Source organism: Mytilus trossulus, chromosome 5, assembly GCF_036588685.1.
Source record: "Mytilus trossulus isolate FHL-02 chromosome 5, PNRI_Mtr1.1.1.hap1, whole genome shotgun sequence".
Lineage (NCBI taxonomy): Eukaryota > Metazoa > Mollusca > Bivalvia > Mytilida > Mytilidae > Mytilus > Mytilus trossulus.
In genome coordinates this window covers 36790763-36811455 of record NC_086377.1, presented here as the reverse complement: position 1 = coordinate 36811455, position 20693 = coordinate 36790763, and the positions used below count along the sequence as shown (strand labels likewise).

At 31.0% G+C, this 20693-nt stretch overlaps 1 protein-coding gene across 12 annotated transcripts in view; it reads left to right on the top strand.

Annotated features, from left to right (window-relative positions):
• LOC134718815 (neogenin-like) overlaps positions 1-18829 on the top strand; it is an 86661-nt gene extending 67832 nt beyond the window's left edge. For 3 of the 12 annotated variants that reach the window (XM_063581556.1, XM_063581552.1, XM_063581553.1), the window contains exons 19-27: positions 557-746; positions 1290-1507; positions 2073-2189; positions 2969-3121; positions 4202-4228; positions 5292-5375; positions 7539-7760; positions 9464-9612; positions 13603-18829. In XM_063581556.1, the coding sequence (XP_063437626.1) occupies positions 557-746; positions 1290-1507; positions 2073-2189; positions 2969-3121; positions 4202-4228; positions 5292-5375; positions 7539-7760; positions 9464-9612; positions 13603-13704 (1262 nt within the window). In that variant the 3' untranslated portion in view covers positions 13705-18829. The remainder of the gene's footprint in view (positions 1-556; positions 747-1289; positions 1508-2072; positions 2190-2968; positions 3122-4201; positions 4229-5291; positions 5376-7538; positions 7761-9463; positions 9613-13602) is intronic. The other 9 variants (XM_063581555.1, XM_063581554.1, XM_063581557.1 and 6 more) reach the window with 9 other exon arrangements.
• Positions 18830-20693: the final 1864 nt, after the last annotated feature.

Sequence of the window (20693 nt, the reverse complement as noted above, 5' to 3'; positions counted from 1 at the left end):
AAAGTGAATCCTATTCTTAAATTACTGCGCTGGTTGTAACAGATCTCTGAACACATTTTATAACATACGTCAATTAATTTTTGGAACAGTGAAAACTATTGTCATAAAAGGTCTTGGGGTCATTGCAGTTATCTTTTACACTTGACATTTTTATTAAGAGAAAAGATTTATACAGCTTGTCGGTGAAATTTTAAAAAGATGAAGAAAGTATTTAACTTACAACTTACAACTCCCATTAGCACCATGTGTCGAAGAAAGTATTTAGGAGGCAATAAAAAAAAAAAAAAAAAAAGGAAGTCAACACCAACGCCAAGCTTTTTGTATCCTTTTTGTAATATATACATTGTCAGTTTTTAAAAACATTCTAGCTTTAACAGTCTTAATTTTTAAACATTTCTCGCATTAACATTTTTAATTTTTTAACTTTTTTTTGTATTAACAGTCTGAATTTTAATAATTTCTAGCATTTAGTCTTTATTGTAAACATTTCTAGCATTAACAGTCTAAACTGAAAAAATATTTAGCATTAACAGTCAATATTAATCATAATTTGCAGCTCCTGTACAACCAGAAGGCCAGGAACCAAATAAAGCAGATGAAGGGAAGGATAAAGTAGGGGGACTGTCCACCAACATTATCATCATAATTATAGCTTCAGTGGTTGGAGCTGTGTTCTGTGTTGTGATCATTGTGGTTGCTATTGTTTTCTGTAGGAGGAGAGATTATGGAGAAAGAGGGAAAAGACCGTAAGTGTTCAATGGTATTGTTCTAGATGGTAATTGTGGTCAGACTCCATTTATTGGCCTCACCTGTATTTTTCAGAAGCACTCTGCAATGAAGCAAAAATATTTTGGCATTAAGCTACTAAGTTTTACAAAATTTTAGTTCCTTACTGTCTTGTCAACACTATTTGCTAACTGCAGTATACTATATAAGAAATTATTGCGTGCATTTATCACTGCGATTTCATCATAATAGACTAAAATCTGATTTGAAATTTGTGATATTGAGAAAAAATCCTGTTAAATCCATATAAAAGTGATTTTAAATTATTGCGATAATAACCCTGTCACATTTTTCGCAATAATAAAAAAACAGAGTAATAGAAAATATGATATTCTATTAATTTTTCACAACTTTCCTTGTATTAAAATTTTTGATTTGTTGATCTAATTTTATTGTATTAAAAGAAACTTGGCCTTTCTTGAAAATATAAAGATTATTTAAACCCACCACTTCTACATAAATCACACTACTATGATTTAATATATAATGTAATTTCATTAAAGGCCTCAAGGAACCCAGTCTCCCAGTAAAAAACCAGGACAAAAAGATTTAAAACCTCCAGATCTATGGATACACCATGATCCAATGGAATTAAAGAGTTTGAACAAACCTGACCGTAGTGACTCCATGTTGACAATGAGTACACTGAGACGGAATTCTCAGGATTCTAAATCCATTGACGATAATCTGCCACCATACAGACCTGATATAGACAAATCTAGTAAGTAATGTGTAATTGTTAAATTACTGAACAGATGCAAAGTTTATGTACTTCTAAAAATTTTAAAAGGTAAGATTGAAAATGTGTTATGATTGCCAATGTGAATACTCCCCATGAGAGACAAAACAACAGAGAAATTAACAACATTAGGTCACCATTTGGTCTTCAATAACGAACAAAGCTAATACTTCATAGTATTTTAGAGTATAACTTAACAATCAAGAGTTGAAAAAATTGAAAAAATTATGAGCAACCCAAAACAATTTTTTTTTTCATCAGTGTGTCTCTATTTTACAAATGTAAACTCTGTGGTCTGATTGATAATCACAAAAATACTGGTGTTATGACATCAAAATATAGATATAGGAAGATGTGTATGAGACAACTCTCCATCCAAGTCACAATTTGCAGAATTAAGCCATTATAGGTCAAAATACGGTCTTCAACATGGAGTCTTTTAGGTAGCAGAATTACATGTTTATTTTAGAACTGGTTAAGATCATATTTAACACTGATAATTGTATAAAAGGGAGATTTACAATTTGAGATTTATATTTTTTTTCAGATTCCGATGTATATTATTGCGGTGAAGACAGTTTCCCTCGTCGTTCACAAGGAATGATGAGATCTAAACCATCCAAGCTATCTATATCAGTGGACACACAAGGTCCACAGAGGGAACGTTAGTATTCAATTTTCATAAAAGAAAAGAGGGCACGAAATGTGACACTGCTGTTATTTGATTAAATAAATGAAAGAAGATGTGGTATAAGTATCAATGAGACAGCTCTCAATCCAAGTCACAATAAGAAAAATAAAGAACCATTGTAGGTTTTAGTAAGCTCTCTAGCATGGAGCCTTTGCTCACACCAAACAGAGAGTTATAAAGGGCTTCAAAAAATGACTCTGTAAAACCATTCAAATGGGAAAATCAAGGGTCTAATCTATAAGAAAAAAGAGAAACAAGAAAAACTTATGAACCACATCAACAAACAATCACCACTGAACAAATGGTTCCTGAATAAGAACAGGTGCAAACAAATGCTGCAGGTTTAAACATTTTAACAGGTGCCAACCTTCACCCTAACCTGAAGAAGTGGTGTAACATTGCAATAAAGAAAGAAATACTATAGAATATCAATAAAGACTGCCTACCGTCCAGTTAAAATTAGAGTATGTCTATATTATAAAAGGTATCTTTTATATTTCCCAACACAGACCTTGTTTTATGAGTTATCTATGTTTTAAATATCTAAGTTAAAGAAAAGGTGTAGACATATTGAATAGAGGTTTGACAAAATATTTTTGAAAAGTAGGAATTTAAGATCTTTAATAAGCCATTATTTAAGTGAACAATGAATAAATTTTTACATATATTTTATGATTATTTTGTACTGAGTTTATATATTTGAATTGTTTATAGATCATAGATAGCAAAAATAGTTTGAATTATGTTTTCAGCAGTTGCTATGGTAACAGCCCTCCCTAATGGTATGTCTCAGGACAACCAGTCTCAAGGTCATCCCAGACCAGGGTTCCCTAGGACCCAATACAATATGCAGTACAGTAGTACACCAAGAGTGAATGCTGGTGATATGCCACAGCCCTCTTCAAGTAAGTATAAAAAATCAGAAATACAGTAGTGTATAAAGAATCGGTATCATAAATCAGCTTCAGTGTAAGTAACACTCTAATGATCAGATTTCATTTGATCAGGTTGGCTTTCTAATTCTTATATAGGATCTTTGTAATAATGCATGTACATATGATTGTGGCTTTTGTAATTGAACAAAGAGAGGTAATTAGGTAAAGGTATTGACACACTGTCTTTTATAGGGAAACAAATACCAATGCTGTTGTTATACATTTAATTTATTTTATCATCAATTTAGCATCTTATGACTCGTTTTATATCATTTGCATGTATTTTGCAGATGACTGAGTATAATGGTTGTTTTGGATTTCATTAGAGCATGTGATCATGAATGAGAAAATTGCAACCAATCAGAATTTGCTTCAGTTTTGTTGTTCCATAACTTTTTTATGTTGGCTGTTTAGTAGTGTTAACAACATAGAAATCACTTTTTGTTAGACTTGTTGTATTATTGTCAAAATGTTTTGATAAATACATAAAATATGCATTTTGCAAGTTTGAATGTGTGTGAATAACTTTCTTGTAGTGTTTACAGTTTAAGATCAGATTGTGTACAAATTACTGTGAATTCAAGTTTGCTTGTTTGTTAAATGAACAATGGAATTATTAAAAGCTTTGTTAAGGATGTTTGCTGATCTAATGAATGACTTTCTGTAAGATTTAGGAATCCTGTGACTTTATCCAAGTAATGCCATTTATAATGAAGCCCCTTTATTCTAAATTCCATTTTTGGGAGTAAATCATGAAAAAAAGCTGATGACATTACAATCACATTACAAAATTATGTCTATGAGCTTATGGACAAATAACTTTCAGCTAATCTGAAGACTTGTTGATGTATATATCCAAAAATAGATTATATTTTGATAACTTATTTTAAAGAACTTAGAGTCAACCTAGCAAACAAGCAAAGTTAATTTCTGTGTACTTTTACATATTTTGAAAATTTAGCTGTAATTTGTTGCACAATTGAGTTTTGTATATGTTGTGTTTTCTGTAGACTAGTTTTAACAAAGTCATTTTATTTTATTTTTCAACAGTGCCCATTCTGAACACAGATTATCATTGTAAGTTATACTTCAGTAAATAGTAGGATGAGATATAATGGGAGGGCAATGGTGGAGGTATGATAGGGTGTCGCAAAATACTAGGGACAAACAGCTACTAGTTTCAACATGTTGAGAACATTTTATATGTTCAGCCTTTGAAAAAAATTGTGTTACCAGTTCTGAAAGAAGTTGTTATACAATGCCTCAAACAAGAGAACCTATCTTGAGATTGTATATTCAGAAATTATTGGGAGGTTTTTATAATTGGGAAAAATGTGACAGGGTTATAGTCGCAATAATTTAAACTCACATTTAGAAGTTTTTTATATGAATTGGAACAGGATTTTCCTCAATATCACAAAAATTGGAATCGCCATTTTAAAAGTCCAAAATGACAAATTAACAATAATTTCTGAATTTACAGTTTAAAGGTCACCCCTCATTATCAGACTTATCTTACAACCAGATAATTGATTTTGTATAACTTGTGTCCACTTCTTTATTTTAATGTTAGATTTATTGTGAACTTTATTTTTTCCCAAACATTGTTATTTAAGTGTTCGTTATTAGATATGTTAAGCATACTTTCAGTGATAATATAATCATTAACAATATAAATTTGCTATAATTATTCTAGTTAAGGTGGTACCTAACACCTGAACTAAAATTAACTTGGCTCGTTTAATTTTCTTAAAATTTTGACAAAGTATTTACTTTGAACTTTTGACAAAAATATAAAAATTTCAAAACAAATTGAACCAACCTTTAATCAGAAAAATTACACTGGTTATATAGCAGTTTGACAAAAACTTATTTTGATCATTGAGAAGCTTAATATTCCTTTTACAACACAACGTACTTAAAACGATTAGCTGACTTTACAGAGTTACCTCCCTGTAGTGTTAGGTACTACCTTAAGCATACTTTAGAAATTCAGTGATAATATAACAATTTACAATATAAATTTGCTAGATTTATTCTAGTTAAAGTTTGCTTTGCAAAACCTGCACGTTCTTGACCTTTGTTTGACCTTTACCTCCTAGCATGTTCTTGCATGTATCAATGTTGTGTATTTTGACAGATAAATTGTGTACCTTGGACGAAGATGACTTCAGCAGTGCAAATGACACCATGGAAGACTGCTATCCTGCTAGAGTTGGCTATGGCATGTATTTTGAAAATATTATGCAACAGTTACCAGTTCAAATATTTAAAACTTTGCATTTTGCTGAAAATTTTATAAGATGTGAATATTAGTGTGAATAAGTTTGCTAAATGCTCACAAAGGATTTAAATAATTAATGTTTTTGTTTTGCAAAGCATATTTAAAGCTTATCATTAAAGCTTGATTATTTCTTTCTGCAATTTGGCGAAGTTTAGTTAAAGCTTTTAGCACATTATATCATTTTAAGATCATACTTTTTATTAGTTTTTCCTAAAGTGAATAAGGTCCAGATTACATTTTAAATGTTGCATTTTTATTGCATGGTTGTTATGCATGTTTGCTGTCATAATTGAAGAGTTAAAGCTGAACAATTCTTTAGATTTTAGAAAAAAGGGTATATTTGAGTATGTAAAAATTCTATCTAATGTATTTCTTTTTATTCATCAAAAAATATTTTTTTTATGAACAGTATTTCTGTTTATTTATCAAAAATAGTTTTTTCATGAACAGTATTTCTGTTTATTCATCAAAAATAGTTTATTCATCAAAAATAGTTTTTACATGAACAGTATTTCTGTTTATTCATCAAAAATAGTTTTTCCATCAACATTCTATGCAAATTTGGGCACTTTTGCATGACTTGTACTTTTATATGGGGCTGCTTTATTATGAGTGAAACAAAACTTAAGGGCATACGATACAGTTACAGGGAAGGTAATGACGTTGCTAACGTAATTTGTTATTTTGGCGACGTCAAACTGTGACATATCGGGAAAAGATGCATTTTTGGACTGATTTTTATCATTTAAACTGATTTAATTTGAAAACAAGTTCATGGACCCCTATTTTTCGAAACGGCATTTGGTTTCATTTTGCAGGGAGATTATGTGACCCAAATTTTATAAAACTGGAAATAGAGGATTTTTTTTAATTGTGATAAACATGCAGTACAAAATTACGTTTTTTTCTCAACTCATGAACATTTGATAAATATGAGTTATTTCTGAATAAAGAATTGCATATTTTTTAAAGATATTTATAAAATACAGAAATTAACGATTATTTAACAAAAAACAATTTGTTTTTATCTTTTAGAACAAAAAAGTTATGTCTTTCTTTCGAAAAAGAAATTACGGCCACAAATCTGAATTTCGAGCAAATATACAAAATTTCGACCTCATTTTACTCAAAAAGTAGCACATGAAGGTATATTTTTTATTACATATTTGATTTAATCAGGTAAAAAATAGCCTATATGCAAATTTTCGTGAAGTTGTAAATACAGGATCAAAACTGTATCGTATGCCCTTAAGGAAGGGTTTTCTAGGTAGAAATGTTATAGATTACAAAAAAAATAAACATTGTATTATAACAAAGTCTTCTTTACACAGCAAATTGTGAACTTGTGCTTTCAAATATGACAGTAATTGGGTTTTGTTCATTTAGTTTCATATTGCATCCAAATCATATTCTGATTTGTTCATTCATAAACAATCATTCAAAAAGCTTGACGAATTCTTGTTGATCATATAAGGTTTTGAGAAAATTATGGAAGAGAGTAAAAAAGCTTGGTACAATTTTCAGATTTGTAACAATTGTCGAATCTCAATTCAATTTAAAATTTGAATAGTGTTAAGAAATTTGTGTCCTTTTTATACCCGTAACCCCACCCCCAATGAGGATGCTATACCATGTGAGATATTTTCACTTTTACTGCTCACAAACCTCTAGTTTGCAAAAAAGTCCAGACCTGGTAATTTGAACACCGTCAGGCCATGCGAAAATCTTTAAACTAGCATTTGAAGCTTTACCAGAAAGCAGGCTTCTTATAGGATTTTAAGGAAAGACTAATCAGTCCATTTAAAGTTACATATCTTCAGGAAACAAGGACGCATATTTAAAATTATGTTATTGAAGTCAGTCTAGAAGGAAACACTGTCATGTTTGCATTAAATACACATGTTACTTTCCTGAATATGCATGTACTATTTCTTGTAAAATTAGGTGTAGCTTGTCAAAAATCATGGCAAGCAGTCAAAAATTACTAATCAGTAATCACTATAAGAAAACTAAATGTCATCATATGATCAACAAGAATTTGTAAAAGAAAAATGAAAAAACATCCAAAAAAGAAGTCTATAAAAGTGAAATCCATGTTTTCAGCTCGTTCCACAGAAGCCCTGTCCATTACCGGACGTTCTCAACCCACGGCCATCGTTACTCCAGATAAACGGATAAACGATGGCCATAAAAGTCTACCTCGACATTGTGAGATCCATCACAAAAGTCTACCCAGAAATATGCATCCTATGAGAAGTTTCAGTGTGCCAACCCCACCCCCTCTTGGACATAAACATGGTGGCCTGACCCCCAAACATCAAATTGGTATGTATCTACCTATAGATGATAACCTTTAGGTGGTGATGGAATGTTTGAATTAATTTAACTGTGTTGAAAACAGACAAAACTGAATTAACTGTGTTGAAAACAGACAAAAATGAATTTAACTGTGATGAAAGCAGATCAAAATAAATTTGCTTGGCAGAATGTTGGAAAACAAACTTTTTTTTTTAATAACCAAATTTGAACATGGATTTCAGCACATGTGTGTTGTTTATTGTTATTTCCTATCATTTGAATTGTCCTATATGAAAATATTTATTTTTTTGTTGATAATGTTTTTCGATAGAATTATTTCCCTTTATTAGCATATTGGAGTCCTTTTTTTTTTTTTTTTTTTATCAACCCAAATACAACTCCATATAATAAAAGGATTAAATGAATAATTACTTCTTAAAAATGTAAAGTTGAAAATCTTATAAATTAAGTTTTAATTATCAAGTTTTTGTCTGTTTTCTATTATCTTATAAACCAAACACACCCAAAACACTATACAAAGACACCTTAAACTCCAGTTATTTATAGACTCATAGATATTTCATTCTATTTCATTTTTAGTTTGCTTCTGGCTTTTTCCTTTAGTTTTAGTTTATGTTCCTTTGTAGATAATAGTGATACTTTAACAAACAATTACAATATACCGTATAGCAGGTTATTTTCGCGGGGTGTAAATTTTCGCTTATTTTCGCGGATAGAACAAAATCGCCAAAATAAATTCCGCCAATTTAAAAGTGTACATGCAAAGGTAATGTTAAAAATGTTGAATCCGCCAAAATATTTTGTATACCTTATTCAATGAAAATCACGAAATTTTACACCCGCGAAAATAACCCGCTATACGGTACTGTGGATTTGTTATTATTCGTTAAATACAAATTTTCGTTGTGGGTACAGGTGAACCATGAATCTTAATCTTCAAGGAAATACAACTTTCTATCAGGTCGTATGCCGACTTTGGCAAAGAAATGAAACACATGAAAGGCAAGATTTCCACAATCAACGAAAATTGGTACCCACGAAAAATAAATAAATCCACAGTAGAATAGAATCTTTGAAGGAGGATTATAGTTTGAACTCTTTGTAGGTGTATCATAAAATTGTAGATTAAAAACGAAAGACCAAGGTTAAAAGGTTATTTTATGATTAATATCAAAGGTACCATAACAGGAGCATGAGAATTTAAGCTAAGAAATGTTCCAATTACACTTGTTTATTTATAAGCAATAGACCGAGAACAATGTGGATTTACAGCAAACTTTCAATACTGTAAATTCCAAAATTTTGCATACATTTAATATTAAAACTGTTCAACAATGGAAAAACATGTGGTTTGATCATTGTGATTTCAAAAAATATTTTTGTTCGAATGGACTTAGATATAATGATCAGAGTTTTATAGAAATACATAAATACTTATTTTATCACATATTTTTATACCGGTTTATTTATCAGCCATTTATCTTTCAGTTGTTGTAGGACAATTTTCAGATAAAACAGGAAATGTACTGCACAAAGTTCCTGCTTGGAAGGGAGACAAGCCAACGCAACCAACTCTAAAAATGATCAAAATAAAAACATGGATATTGAAGTCGTAAGATGTGAACATAATAGGTTAAGTTAGGGGGAAGAATGCAGAGTGTTATTTCAGAATTATGTCATTGTAATGAGTTGTATTTGTTTTTTTACAGTGAAACCTCAGCAGTCTCCTTATAAGAAGACTACACCTATATCTAGTGTACCAATTAAGCCTCGGACAATGACTGTCATCAGCACACCCCCACCTAAGGCTCCTGATATAATACTGAAAGCAGGGAAAGAACCAGAGGGAGAACTTCAGGTGAGTTCATTGAGCTTATTTGTTTGGGGGATGGGAGGGGGACCATGTGAGTGCATGAATAATTCACGATCATTATGAAAGGGGCAAGTCTGGAGCTATTTTTTTCTAAGCTGGACTGCACTTTTCCTTTCCTATCATGACTTTCTTGATAGAGTGTTGCTGCTCACAAGGAATCTATTAAACCAAAAGTTCAAAATGGTGAAGTTGAAATCATCCAGAGTTGGTTGACCGTTATGAAATAACTGTTTCACAAATGATATTAGAAATGTTCCTAACGTTGTAACTACAATCCCTTCCCTTTCATGAATATGACCTACCCAATTAGACTATTTACGGGATTTATTATCACTTAAGCAACACATCAGGTGCCACATGTGAAGCAGGATCTGCTTACCCTTTCAGAGCACCTGAGATCACCCCTAGTTTTTGGTGAGTTTCGTGTTGCTTATTCTTTAGTTTTCTATGATGTGTCATGGGTACCATTGTTTATCTGTTCGTCTTTTTCATTTTTAGCTCACCTGGCCCAAAGGGCCAAGTGAGCTTTTCTCATCACTTGGCGTCCGTCGTCGTCGTCGTCCTGCGTCCGGCGTTAACTTTTACAAAAATCTTCTCCTCTGAAACTACTGGGCCAAATTTTACCAAACTTGGCCACAATCATCATTGGGGTATCTAGTTCAAAAATTGTGTCCGGTGACCCCGCCAACCAACCAAGATGGCCGCCATGGCTAAAAAAAAAACATAGGGGTAAAATGCAGTTTTTGGCTTATAACTCAAAAACCAAAGCATTTAGAGCAAATCTGACGGGATAAAATTGTTTATCAGGTTAAGATCTATCTGCCCTGAAATTTTCAGATGAATCTGACATTCCGTTGTTAGGTTGCTGCCCCTGAATTGGTAATTTTAAGGAAATTTTGTTGTTTTTGGTTATTATCTTGAATATTATTTTAGATAGAGATAAACTGTAAACAGCAATAATGTTCAGCAGAGTAAAATCTACAAATAAGTCAACATGACCAAAATGGACAGTTGACCACTTTAGGAGTTATTGCCCATTATAGTCAATTTTTAACCATTTTTCGTAAATCTTAGTAATCTTTTAGAAAAATCTTCTCCTCTGAAACTACTCCGCCAAATTAATTGAAACTTGGCCACAATCATTATTGGGGTATCTAGTTCAAAAATTGTGTCCGGTGACCCCGCCAACCAACCAAGATGGCCGCCACGTCTAAAAATAGAACATAGGGGTAAATTGCAGTTTTTGGCTTATAACTCAAAAACCGAAGCATTAAGAGTAAATCTGACTCGAAGAAAATTGTTGATCAGGTGAAGATCTATCTGCCCTGGAATTTTCAGATGAATTGGATCATCGGTTGTTAGGTTGCTGCCCCTGAATTGGTAATTTTGAGGAAATATTGCTGGTTTTTTTGTTATTATCTTGAAAATTATTATAGATAGTGATAAACTGTAAACAGCAATAATGTACAGCAAAGTAAGAACTAAAAATAAGTCAACATGACCAAAATAGTCAATTGACCCCCTAAGGAGTTATTGCCCTTCATAGTAAATTTTTAATAATTTTCACAAAATTTGTAGATTTTCACTAACATTTTCCACAGAAACTACTGTTATAGATAGAGATAATTGTAAGCAGCAAAAATGTTTAGTAAAGTAAGATCTACAAACACTACCATCACCAAAACACAATTTTGTCATGAATCCATCTGTGTACAATGTTTAATATTAACATGGACCAAGGTGAGCGACACAGGCTCTTTAGAGCCTCTAGTTATATATGGCGTTGTCAGTTTATTTTCAATTTATGAGTTTGACTGTCCCTCTGCCTCTTGTATATTTGTTCCTCAATCATTTCATTGGCTACATGTACACACATGTTTTCTTCATATTTTGTACAGATTTGTACTTCAAAAAAGTTTCAGAAAATATAAACTAAGTTTTTTTGTGGCAATAACCTATCAACCATAGATTTAGCTTAAAAATCTTAAGAACTGTATATCTTGTTATTCTGATTCTGGTTTAATTAGAGTTTTGGGCTTTAGAATGGACTCTTATTTCTCTGCTACTGGGGTTCATTATTATTTATAGGAAAACAATTTTTAAGCGTACAGGAGAACCACAAATTTTGAAAGTTAAACAAATAATCAATATTCATTAGTGGGTATTAAAAAAGACCTGGTAACTATGAACAATGCTTAATGTTGATTTTTAGCTCACCTGGCCCGAAGGGCCAAGTGAGCTTTTCTCATCACTTTGCGTCCGGCGTCCGGCGTCGTCCGTCGTCGTCCGTCGTCGTCGTCCGTCGTTAACTTTTACAAAAATCTTCTCCTCTGAAACTACTGGGCCAAATTTAACCAAACTTGGCCACAATCATCATTGGGGTATATAGTTTAAAAATTGTGTCCGGTGACCCCGCCAACTAACCAAGATGGCCACCATGGCTATAAATAGAACATAGGGGTAAAATGCAGTTTTTGGCTTATAACTCAAAAACCAAAGCATTTAGGGCAAATCTGACATGGGGTAATATTGTTAATCAGGTGAAGATCTATCTGCCCCGAAATTTTCAGATGAATCTGACATTCTGTTGTTAGGTTGCTGCCCCTGAATTGGTAATTTTAAGGAAATTTTGTTGTTTTTGGTTATTATCTTGAATATTATTTCAGATAGAGATAAACTGTAAAAGGCAATAATGTTCAGCAAAGTAAGATCTACAAATAAGTCAACATGACCAAAATGATCAGTTGACCACTTTAGGAGTTATTGCCCTTTATAGTCAATTTTTAACCATTTTTCGTAAATCTTAGTAATCTTTTAGAAAAATCTTCTCCTCTGAAACTGCTGGGCCAAATTATTTGAAACTTGGCCACAATCATCATTGGGGTATCTAGTTTAAAAATTGTGTCCGGTGACCCGCCAACTAACCAAGATGACCGCCATGGCTATAAATAGAACATAGGGGTAAAATGCAGTTTTTGGCTTATAACTCAAAAACCAAAGCATTAAGAGCAAATCTGACATGGGTAAAATTGTTAATCAGGTGAAGATCTATCTGCCCTCAAATTTTCAGATGAATTGGACAACCTGTTTTGGGGTTACGGCCCCTGAATTGGTAATTTGAAGGAAATTTTGCTGTTTTTGGTTATTATATTGAATATTATTATAGATATAGGTAAACTGTAAACAGCAATAATGTTCAGCAAGGTCAGATTTACAAATAAGTCAACATGACCAAAATGGTCAGTTGACCTCTTTAGGAGTTATTGCCCTTTAAAGTCAATTTTTAACCATTTTTTCGTAAATTTTATATATCTTTTACTTAAATCTTCTTCTCTGAAACTGCTGTGCCAAATTGATCCAAACTTGGCCACAATCATCTTTGGGGTTTCTTGTTTAAAAAATGTGTGGCGTGACCTGGCCATCAAACCAAGATGGCCGCCACGGCTAAAAATAGAACATAGGGGTAAAATGCAGTTTTTGGCTTATAACTCAAAAACCAAATAATTTAGAGAAAATCTGACATGAAGTAAAATTGTTAATCAGGTCAAGATCTATCTGCCCTGAAATTTTCAGATGAATTGGACAACCTGTTTTTTGGGTTGCAGCCCCTGAATTGGTAATTTTAAGGAAATTTTGCTGTTTTTGGTTATTATATTGAATATTATTATAGATATAGGTAAACTGTAAACAGCAATAATGTTCAGCAAAGTAAGATCTACAAATAAGTCAACATGAACGAAATGGTCAATTGACCCCTGTAGGAGTTATTGACCTTTGTAGTCAATTTTCAATCTGCTTCCTTTGTTTAATATTCACATAGACCAAGGTGAGCGACACAGGCTCTTTAGAGCCTCTAGTTTTTCTGCTTGTACATTTTACTTTTCACTTGTATGATGAGCTGGATCTTTGACACACAAACCACATCTTTTTATATCTATATATTGTAACATTTTGTTTTCTGCTTTTTCTCCACAGCAGAAGTCAGCCAGTACTGAAGAATTAACAGCAGAAATGGAGAACTTAGATTGTTTAATGAAAGACTTAAATGCTATTACACAACAAGACTTCCAGTGCTAACAGTTAGAAAATTAGTCATATAGATTTGTGATAACACATCATTTATGCATACATTTTCATCAACCATCTTATCTGACAGCCAGTGAGAATTTGTACATTTTCATAGCCGTTTAGAAGAAAAATTCCAGTGTTAAGTACATTAATAATTTACTGGTATGTGAAAAATCTGGAAAAGCATTTTCTTGATAATTGAATTCTTGGTTGCCGTGACCAGGAAATCAAGTAAAATTAGTACATTGGTGACACTACTATAAATCAAGAGAAACGGCTGTTGAATTTAATTTCTAATTTGATGTTACAAGTAAATTGATACATAAGTGACAATACTATGAATCAATCAAAACTGCTTGTTGAATTTGAACTTAGATGTGACAAGAAATACAGAGAAAATTCATACATGAGTTACAATTGCCAAGGACTCTATTATGAAGCTTGGTGAATGGTTTGTTGAAGTTGAATTCTAGATCGATATGACAAGAAATAGAGTAGATTCAAACACAAGCTTCAATTGTCAAGGAATCTACTATGAAGCCTGGCAAATGGTTTGTTGAAGTTGAACTCTAACATGATGTGACGAAAAGTAGAGTAAATTCTTAAATGAGTGTGTTACGCTTGTCCAGGACCAAACTATGAAGCCAAAGCTATTAAGGTGCTAGTGACGTAGGCATACTATTATCATCAACAACACCACACACAAATCAATTATTTAAATCACCAAATCCATCAATGCAAGAAGTTGAACAAAATTCTATTGACCGAACAAGACAATTTGGAAGAATGAAAATCTAAAACATACACAGAAATTGCTTGTTTCAATAGAAATTTAGCTTATGTATCATTCTGTATTCATATGAGAAGCAGAACAAAGTTCTATTGACTTAACGAGCAAATTTTAAAAAGTGAAAATCTCAAACATAGGCTAGATTTATTACTATGTAAATCGTGTTATTTTTCACAGTTTTATAGATATGAGTGATTTTACAATTCTTATTAAACTTTTATGGTTTTGAATAGCTTTGGATTAAATTTAAGTTGCAACATATAATTTTAATATCTACAAAAAATCAGGAAAGTATTCTATCATACTTAATGATCAAAGAAGTATTACAAGGAGATTGTACTTAGAATATTATATTTTTCATAAATGCTGTCTTTTGCAAATGGATAATGTATATATTACATGTACCTGTACATGTACCACAAAATTTGAAACAAATAATTAGGTTAGTGAGTTTGGTTTTTAATCGATTTGTTTTGAAAAATCAGCTTTATTGTCAGGAAAAAAAATTAAGACTACATTTACATATACACTTTTATTACAAATATCATACAAAGTTTTACCCTGGAATTTTACAAATGCCCTGGGAACCTTTGTATTCATTAGACATGCAGTCATGTTTTAATTAATGGTTGTGTTTTTTTACCAGTTAAATTGGGGTTTTTTCATAACAGGTTTATTTACATATTTTTAGACAGTTTCAATTTAAATTTTTCAATTATTCAAACAAATTATTTCTCTTGCCTTGAAGTAAATGTTTTGTGTTAAATTTAAGATCGATACGTTGAACAAATTTGAATATTTTTTTCGATTTTTGTACAATGAAAAGTATGTAGTTCAAAATTCATGTTTAAAATCAAATCAAAAATTGTAAGTGTGGAAAGATTTCATAAAAAGTGTATTGTACAAGAACGATTGAAAATTTATGTATTGGTCAATATGTGTGTGAAGGGTGTGTTTTAGATATCAGAATGCATAAGTATTTTCATTACATATTGAGACGGCCCCTTTTATTAAAATGTCATATTTAGATTTTCAGTCATTTACAATTAGAGTAGTGTTATAAAAAATGAATAATTTTAATTCATATTTGAATGTTGTAAGATGTCAGTAGTGTTAAAATTTGTCATAGTTATATTTATTAATATTTTTTTTAATTTGATGTAAATTTTATTTTGATTGATAATAATTTTATGCCAAAATAATTCTAAGACTTTCTCATTTTAAGGATGATTGAATAATATGCCATTCTATAAGGAAGGTTAATGCCAAAAGTATTAATTGGATCAAAATTTGATAGTAGAACTTGAAAGACACTTTATCACAGCTTACATGCAAATTTAATGCCAAAAAAATAGATAATAATAATGTTTGGTAAATCTTTTAAATCATGTGATATGAAAAGAGAAAATTGTCAATGCAGATATTTATCAAATGGTCACTTCTATATTATACACAGTTCAAAATAAACATATTTTTAATGTTTATATCTTAAATATTTACTGAATTTGAAATGAACAAATCTTAGAATTATTTTGTTGTGACTATTATTATACATATTAATTGGTAGAGGCAGCATTCTTTGTGTTGTGCTGACTTAAGGAGATTGTACTTATGAAATTAAGATATAATATGAATACTTAGTTTTAATGTTTTGTATGTCAAAATCTTCTATGCAGTGTAGGGATGGCTTACACTTAATATCTAGGTGGTTTTAAACAACCTTGACTGGCTGTTAAATCCTCTCATATTTGGCTGCACTTAGTATAGGCAATTCTTAGATGACCCAAGTTGATTCTTTTATTATTTTTTAAAAGGGAGGCATTTCACAATGTAAACGAACTGGTTTCCCAAATATGTGCAATTGTAATATTTAGTAACTTGTGAACAAATTGTTTAAATGTCATGAATTTTAACTGCTTATTACGATAATGGAATATATTTGGTTAAAAAACAATGCATCTTTGAAAAAATTGTCAAATGTAACATGCTTCTTTATTGGGACTGCATCAGCAACCCAAGTTTTCTGAACCAAATATATATTTCCTTACCATTATAAACAATTAGTTGTTACTTCCCTTTTCAAAAAATATAATTCCAGATTATCATTGGTAAAAAGATATTGATTTATTAATTCATAGATCTGCACTTAAAGTTTATTAAAACACAGATCTGAACTTAAAGTGAGATTATTATATTTTTTATTTTTGTAGATTTAATGAATTTGTGTAGGGGATTGTGTTTGCCGTTTTATTTGTTTTTCTTGTTATATTTTGTTTTAAATCATTTACCATCAGTAAAAACCAGATTCAGTACTACACCAAAATTATATCTGAGGTATTTCAAGGAAATATTTTCTCAATGATTCATCAAACAAACACAAAATTCATTTCATGAATTTAAAATTTGACATTGGAATAAAATAGTACCTTAACCAAAAATTTGTACCATTGAATTTAAAAGTATTTTTTCATGGCTGGAATGTTTAAACGTACTTCTATCTTTAGACTTTGATGTATTAGTATAAACAATAATTTACAAACATTGAAAAAAAAAAAACAATTTTGTTTCATCTATTAATTAAAAACCAGTTGTACAACTAGTGTTAACTGGTTTAAAATATTATTACTAATGTAAGGAATTTAACCTGAGGTTGAAATTCTAACCTTGTTAAGATTAGATGAACATCAGTGCCATGTTGTTTTTCAGGTTTAATATGTATAGTGTTAAATAACCAACAATCAATCAATCAATCATTATTTCAGCATCACCAAAACCATTTGGTTTTTGTCATTAATAACAGAATTTGAAATAGTGTGCCATAATTCATTTATCAGACATCTACCTGTTCAGGTATAACAATGTTAGTGTATAGGGTCATAGGTCATTTGCTTTTATCATTACATTTAACAAATTCAGACAGTATTTTTTTTTAGTACATGTAAACTTTAAGGAAAAATAAAATTACATCTGAATTAAAGGGATAAATAAACTTTTCAATTCGAATAAAATTAAATTTCATTAAAATAGAAAATACAAAAGTTATTTTGTAAAAGGTACATTTTAAATATTTGTTTACTTATAAGGATATTTTATAAAACTTTTTTATTTTGGTATTTGTAAATTGAAATCAAAATGTAATTAATATAGAATTATTTTGATACCATTTAGGCTTAAGTACTGATTGTAAACTTTTATAACTTTGTAAAATTTCTGTAGAAATGAGATTAAATTCAATTTTAAAAATGATAAGTTACATTAAATTTCATGAAGATCAATTATCTAAAATATTTCAGCAAAAAAATGAAAATTATCTCCCCTTGTAAAATATTTCAGCAAAAAAATGAAAATTATCTCCCCTTAATATATTAATTACTTATCTTATAGAATACAGGTATATGTTTTGTGATATGCTTAGTTTTACATTGCTGCTTTATAGATAGGTTGTGACGTTACTATTTTTAGGGCATACATGTTTTAGAAGCACTTATCTTTAATGGCAATTTTATTTTGTTTCTTTATCCATTTTATCAAAGTACTTTTTTTTATAAACATTTATAATGAGTTAGTGAATCGATCATTATTTTCAATATCTATTTTGGTAATGGATGTGAACTCTCAGATGTTTAGTCTGAAAGAAGGGGCTTGCATGAATGTTGTGTAATAGTCATTTGCTCTGAATTTTAATTTGTATTTTTGGCTATTTAGAAAAAATTACCTTTCAGAAGAAATTGCCCATGTACATGTTTATTGGATAATTAATTTTAATTATTTATTATCATTCAGAAAATTTATCTTGACTTATAGGTTTTTTTTTTGTTCATTTATAAACCATTTTAGTATTGGAAATAAATGATAAGTAGATCAACATGTATGAAACTCTCTTTATCTTATAAATTATACAAAGCATGCATGGAAAATTGACAGCCATTCGAACCAAATTCTGTGGTAAAATCATTTGACCTAAAAATTATATTAAAAAAATGTCTCAGAGTTGCCAATTTTGGTACAATACTGAAAACTATTTTACAATTTATAGTAATTAGACTAATATATTTTTTGGTCTGAGAAACTAAAACAGCAGTTTCATTACATGCACATTTTAAATAGACAATACATGTACTTCAAATGTGAATGAGCGGTTATCATCCATGAACTTTCACCTCTGTGTCATTATAATATCATATATGCAACCATAGTAAGTAAAAACATTGTGTATAAACTCCATCATCAATCTTCATTTGTAAATATCATGTGATCAAATGCTGGTGTGTCAGTTATGGATGAAATGTGACATTTTTGAGAATAATTTATACACTGACTTAAAATAAAATCTTTTTCTAAGTAGTTAGACTTTGTTTCATTGATAATAAAGGGTTAAAACCATTCCTTGGAGGCATAAAACTTTGCTCAAGTGCTCGCAGCACAAAAATCATGCTTGAAACATGAAATCCAGCAATAAGATTGGTTGATTATTGAGTCGTGAGTACAAAAATCGTGCTCGAAAGTTTTATGACTGTGAGAACTGGTGATTGCATGATTACATCCAGTGGGTTAAATCTTGGTTCAATCCCAAGCTAAATCAAAATGAAGACTTAAAAGTTGGTATTTGCTACTTCTTCACTGAGCATGTTGAATTTAGGAGTAAGACTGGTAATAGAATAATCTGTTCAGGTAGTAAGCCAAGTTTCCTGTTGACCTGAAGAGTTTTGAGTCTAGCAAAAATAAGGTGATATGTCATGATGTGTAATTCTGCTTCTGAATGTCAGCTTGGTACCTCATCTCTCTATTTTAAAGTGACAGTCTATGTTGAACAGACATCCAATATTATCCTCATTGATTAATATGTAAACTTATTTTCATCAAAACTTATTTTTCATTGATATTTCCTAAACTGTAGCACATATATCATTACGCACAAAAACCATACAATGCATTTTTAGCTCACCTGGCCCAAAAGGCCAAGTGAGGTTTTCCCATCACTAGGCGTCTGGCTTCTTCGTCTGGCAGCGTCCAGCGTCTTTAACTTTTACAAAAATCTTCTCCTCTGAAACTACTGGGCCAAATTAAACCAAACTTGGCCACAATCATCATTGGGGTATCTTGTTTAAAAATGTGTCTGGTAACCCGGCCAACCAACCAAGATGGCCACCATGGCTAAAAATAGAACATAGGGGTAAAATGCAGTTTTTGGCTTATAACTCAAAAACCAAAGCATTTACAGCAAATCTGACATGGGGTATAATTGTTAATTAGGTCAAGATTTATCTGCATTAAAATTTTCAGATGAATTGTACAACCTGTTGTTGGGTTGCTGCCCCTGAATTGGTAATTTTAAGGAAATTTTTCTGTTTTTGGTTATTATCTTGAATATTATTAGCTCACCTGTCCCGAAGGGACAAGTGAGCTTATGCCATCACTTGGCGTCCGTCGTCGTCCGTCGTCTGTCGTCCGTCGTCCGTCGTTGTCTGTCGTTGTCTGTCGTCGTAAACTATTTCAAGAATCTTCTCCTCTGAAACTACTGGGCCAAATACTTTCAAACTTTAACTGAATGTTCCTTAGGGTATCTAATTTATAAATTGTATCCGAAGTTTTGATCTATCAACAAACATGGTCGCCATTGCTAAAAATAGAACATAGGGGTAAAATGCAGTTTTTGGGTTATAACTCAAAAACCAAAGCATTTAGAGCAAATCTGACATGGAGTAATATTGTTTATCAGGTCAAGATCTATCTGCCCTGATATTTTCAGATGAATCAGACAACCCGTTGTTGGGTTGCTGCCCCTGAATTGGTAATTTTAAGGAAATTTTGCTGTTTTTGGTCATTATCTTGAATATTATTATAGATAGAGATAAACTGTAAACGGGAATAATGTTCAGCAAAGTAAGATTTACAAATAAGTCAACATGACGGAAATGGTCAGTTGACCCCTTTAGGAGTTATTGCCCTTTATAGTCAATTTTTAACCATTTTTCGTAAATCTTAGTCATCTTTTACAAAATCTTCTCCTCTGAAACTACTGGGCAAAATACTTCCAAACTTTAACTGAATGTTCCTTAGGGTATCTAGTTTGTAAATTGTATCCGAAGTTATGATCTATCAACAAACATGGTCGCCATTGCTAAAAATAGAACATAGGGGTCAAATGCAGTTTTTGGCTTATAACTCAAAAACCAAAGCATTTAGAGCAAATTTGACCTGGGGTTAT